The sequence below is a fragment of the Pollachius pollachius genome, assembly GCF_949987615.1.
Source record: "Pollachius pollachius genome assembly, chromosome: 4".
Classification (NCBI taxonomy): Eukaryota; Metazoa; Chordata; class Actinopteri; order Gadiformes; family Gadidae; genus Pollachius; species Pollachius pollachius.
In genome coordinates this window covers 31,593,590-31,598,410 of record NC_136937.1, presented here as the reverse complement: position 1 = coordinate 31,598,410, position 4,821 = coordinate 31,593,590, and the positions used below count along the sequence as shown (strand labels likewise).

At 45.9% G+C, this 4,821-nt stretch overlaps 1 protein-coding gene across 2 annotated transcripts in view; it reads right to left on the bottom strand.

Annotated features, from left to right (window-relative positions):
* Positions 1-573: 573 nt before the first annotated feature.
* The window catches only part of LOC307074764 (rho GTPase-activating protein 6-like), an 86,766-nt gene continuing 82,518 nt past the window's right edge, over positions 574-4,821 (bottom strand). For both annotated transcript variants that reach the window (XM_079735070.1, XM_079735071.1), the window contains exons 12-14: positions 4,662-4,821; positions 4,184-4,267; positions 574-3,916 (exon numbers count right to left, since the gene is read on the bottom strand). The exon at positions 4,662-4,821 is cut by the window's right edge and continues 112 nt beyond it. In XM_079735070.1, the coding sequence (XP_079591196.1) occupies positions 3,357-3,916; positions 4,184-4,267; positions 4,662-4,821 (804 nt within the window). In that variant the 3' untranslated portion in view covers positions 574-3,356. The remainder of the gene's footprint in view (positions 3,917-4,183; positions 4,268-4,661) is intronic.

Below are 4,821 nucleotides of genomic sequence, written 5' to 3'. Positions count from 1 at the left end.
CGCTCATCACACTAATCTTGAGTCTGCTGCTTTTAGTAATCTGGTAAACTATAAGTAAGAAAACTGGGTTGAGGTGTTTTTTACTGGATAAAGGCACAATCACGTTAATATTTGTCAACCGATTTTTACTAAGTTGTTTTTACATTCATATCAACTCACATTATATATATGATATTGATATTTTGGTTGAAAAACGTACATTGAACATACATAAAGATGTCAGTGCTTTTATCCAGAAAAACCGCAGATCCCTACCCTCCCTACATACAAACATATATATATATATATATATATATATTTTTTTTTTTTATGTTATTATTATTCGGTCAAATAAATAAACAATAGGCTACATTTCGGTTAAAACTATGCCAAGCTTCTATTAGTATCATTTTTTTTGCATTCCCTTTTGTTGCAAAACACAAAATATTCATCCGAACCGCAATTCTTTTTTAATCACATTTAATATTTCCGTCGTAGCAATAAAGATGACAACATGCAGTACAAAAGCAGATCCCAGACCTCGCCCCCCCCCCCCTCGGCCCCCCGGACAGTAGACGGCCCCGAAGGTACGCGGCTGCGCAGTTGGATTGAACACCGTCTTTCAGAGCACATATGCTAATTTCTTTGGTTCCAGCCAGTAACGGTCAACACAACACAAGAATACAAAAAAAGTACATTGTATTTATATATTACAATACTCAAAATCGAAAAGTAATACAAACGCTCGCAAAATATGAATTACAGAACCTCAACAAAGTTTTAACAGGGGGGGCGGGGTATGGGAAAGGGGGCAAGAGCCATGGCACATTTGATTTATTATTTCACAGATACAGACTGTTACAGATATAGTGCTTTACAAACCGACTGTAAGCGATTTTCCAACAGGGAACACAGAGGGAGCGTTTTAAACACAAGCCTGAGTCTCAATTGAAGCAAGGCTGGCAGGTCGACGCGAAATGCGTAATTACCCATCGGTTCACCAGATGGCGCTGCTGCCCAAGAGTTAAGCTTGGCGCAGTAACGTTTCTTTTAGACACATACCATTTCATTCACAAACACCACAACACAAGTTCTGTTTACCCCTGGGATCGGATTCAGAAGTCAGCCGACAAGCAAACAGAGAAACATTTGGTGAAGGTGAAATACTTGTACAGAGGTTTTGTTAGATTTTATCTTGTTAAAATACAAACTATTAGACCTTTGAAGATTAAATAAACGATTCAACGTCCAAATTATCCTCTTTAATATTCATCCTTTAAACCTCCCAGATATAAAAGATATCAGATTACAGAATGTGCAAATGTTTGTGGGAAAAGAGCTTAATCATGGAAATAAAAGTTAGTTTGAAGTGAGGTTTGATTACTCCGGGTGGTCCAACACACAATGAGTTGCGATCAAGAGACACTGTTTTACAATCTTGGATGATTATATCCTGATGTGAAGAAACTGACTTTGGCACGTTGCAAAAAGCACAAAAAAATTAAAAAACGTTCCTCTCGTAATTTCTCTTTACAGAAGCTTTGACATTTAATACATTCAATAGTATAGCGAAAAAAGGAAAACATTTAAAACCGCCGACAAGTCGATAAAGACTTGCCTTGACATCCTTTTTAAAGCCTTGCCAATTTATTTTAGGTAGGTTCACAATGTAAATATTTTACAATAGACTTTACAAATATATTTGTAGTTTTATGTACAAACCGTTGACAAACAGCCATGTACGCTGACTCTGAACGTAGCTCAACGTACACCACAGGACTGGACTGAGCTACGTTAACCGTACACACGAAACATGCTCATTTAGCAGCGACTACTTATGCGTACAAACTTAGCGTAGTCTGGTGGGACAGAATCAAAACACGTTTAACGATTGGTCATAATCCCGAACTAAGTGAAGAGCTATTCGTTGTTTGTTTTTTCCTATAACTGTTTGTCTTTGACATATGAAGAATAAAGTTACACAGAGCGAAGTTATCGTCAGGACGATATCCGATAAAAACAGAAAAATCTGAAAGAAAGATCGGCATAACTTTTGAGGTATTTCTTTTAAGGGCAGTTATTTTTTTGTCTTCCTTTGCGTTTCTCATTCCGAGAAGCTAAATACAATTCCGATAGAGGGAATGGGATTTTTCTCTTTTTTTCTCAACTCTTTTTTTCAAACAACACATTTTAAAACACGTAAAACAATACTAGTGGTTCTTGAGCGCCCCGTGTACATTCCAAAGCAAGGCAGCAGCGAGTTACATTCACAACACCATCATGCAAACGCTACCGTCATACCATTAGCATGCTAGCATGCTAGCAGATGGTTTACTGCTTGTGGACGGCAGACACCACCTCGTTTAGGATTAAACGTTGATAACACGTTGACATGTGACTGTGGCGTCACACTGTGATTGGCTGGCTGAGACTGAGGTCAATGAGTAGTATCTTAAAGGGATTAGCGACACCTAGAATACTTTTACAGGACGAATATAGCTCAAATATAGCTCAAAGTCGCTAAATCTAAATCCGTTTAAACATTTTAAATGTCGCAAATCTTATGTCGCTAATATTATGTCAGCAATGTAGCTAATCCTTCCACGCTGGTCTACTTGGACTTGGATTAGATTAGATGTTCGTTGCTATGGTATCACATGTAGCGTGGGACAGGAAACGGTGTAAAGAGAACGGACTGGAGGGCGAGGGGAAAAAAATGCGAAAAGTATGAAATGGACGGAATCGGACGAAGGGAGGAGGAGGAGGAGAAGGAGGAGGAGGAGTGAGAGGCGGTGAACTGATGGGACAGACATTCGGGGAGGATGGTGGCCTTGACGCAAGAAGGAAAAGGAAACACAAACAAGTTCTGGTTGGTGGTTGTCAAAGTGTGTGTGTGTGTGTGTGTTTGTCCGGTCACTGTCTGTGAGGCCGTGACCCCGTCCGCGCGGATCTCCTTAAAGCAGACGTCATCCTCGCGTCTGCGTCCTCCCACGTCGAATCCCGCACCGAAACTACACCACCCAGAATGCAATGCGAGTCCATGGCACTCTGTTTGTATGCGTCTGTGTGTATGTGTGTGTGTGTGTGTGTATGTGTATGTGTGTGCGTGTGTGTATGTGTATGTGTGTGCGTGTGTGTGTGCGCATGTGTGTGTCCGGTGTGTGTGTGTGTGTGTGTGTGTGTGTGTGTGTGTGTGTGTGTGTGCGTGTGTGTGTGCGTGTGTGTGTATGTGCATGTGTGTGTGTGTGTGTGTGAGTGTGAGTGTGTGTATGTGTATGTGTGTGCGTGTGTGTGTGTGCCTGTGTGTGCGCATGTGTGTGTCCGGTGTGTGTGTGTGTGTGTGTGTGTGTGCGTGTGTGTGTGTGTGTGTGTGTGTGTCACACCAGCGTCTCGGGCAGTGTGTCGGCGTTGTCCGACGACAGCAGCTGCCAGATCTGCCAGCGGTCCCTCTGCCAGTCCTGCCACTCCGACCTCCCGGACCCCGCCCCCGGCTCCGCCCCCGGCTCCGCCCCCATCTCCGCAGGGGGCGGGGCCGTTCTCCGCAGGCTGCCGTACGGGGGCGGGGCTCTGAGGTTGTTGTTGTTGTTCGCCATGGCAACCGCACCCACAACGTTCGTCGTCCCCGCCAGGGTCCGAGGCGGGGGGGAGGTGTGCGTGGCGTTGCCGCTGACGACCCTCCCGCCGCCGCCACGCCCACTCCCCGATTGGCCGCCGCCGAGGGGGCGCGAGGTCCCGGATAGGTCGAGGTTGAGCTGGGGGCGTCGCCGGTCGCCGAGCGGCGTGGAGACGGTGCGGCTCACCGGGGGGTGTGGCCTGACCTCGGCCACGCCCTGCGAGGTCAGGGTGCGTCTCACCGCTGGCCGGCCGTCGCCGTGGAGACCGTCCAGGCCCTCCTGAGAGCTGCGGGAGCTCCCGTCCGACACGTTGCCGTGGGAACCTGGAGCAATGGGGGGGGGGGGGGGTGAGGGCGGGGGACGGTGGTTGTCGTGGGAGGTAATTGATGGGCGGATCTTAATTGGATGAATAATTGGATGTTTAATTTTCGTTTGGAAAAGTTTGGAAGTTATATTTCAGCGTTTTCAATTTTTTTTAACAGAGGTAAAATAGAAGAAGCAAAATTATGGTTGCATTGATGTATTTGTATTTAATAATTAAAAGTCGATTATTTCAAATAAATGATTGACATCTCCCCCCAGCCTCTTACCGCTGTCTGATTGGTCGTTGCCCATGGGTTTCAGGGTGGTGTGCCACGCCCCCCAGATGTTGGCGTGCTCCTCTGATATCGTATCTGGGGGGCAAAACCACAACCAACGAATTCTGTGAACCAAAAACCTGAACTGCCCTCACACTGTCAGAGAAAACTCTGAAAGCGTTAATGTAATGTTGGCGTCCCCCAACATAACGTACACTGTTTGCATTTATTTTGGAATAGTTATGTCGTGATGTGCTCACGGACGTGAATCAGCGCCTTGACTAGACAAACATACATCTAAGCGTGAACTGGAACAGTAATTGATTTGTACTGTCCCTGCCAATTAACTCTTCAATTAAATCACAACAAGTTCAATTTAATTATTTCTATTTTTCCTGCCAATTTTGTCAATAAAATAAAAAATACGTCAATAAAATAAAATAAATGACAATTCAATCTGAAGATTGCGTCACCGCGTGCGAACTCTGACCTCTTCCGCCCCAGGTGTTGGTGTTGCCCAGCATGGGGCCCCTGAGGGGCCCAGGGGTGAGCGGAGGCTGGCCCCCCACCCTGAGGGGGCAGGGGACCGTGGGGAGGCACAGCGGCAGTGGGGGCGTGGCCCCGGGGCCCCGGCGGTCGCTCATGACGGG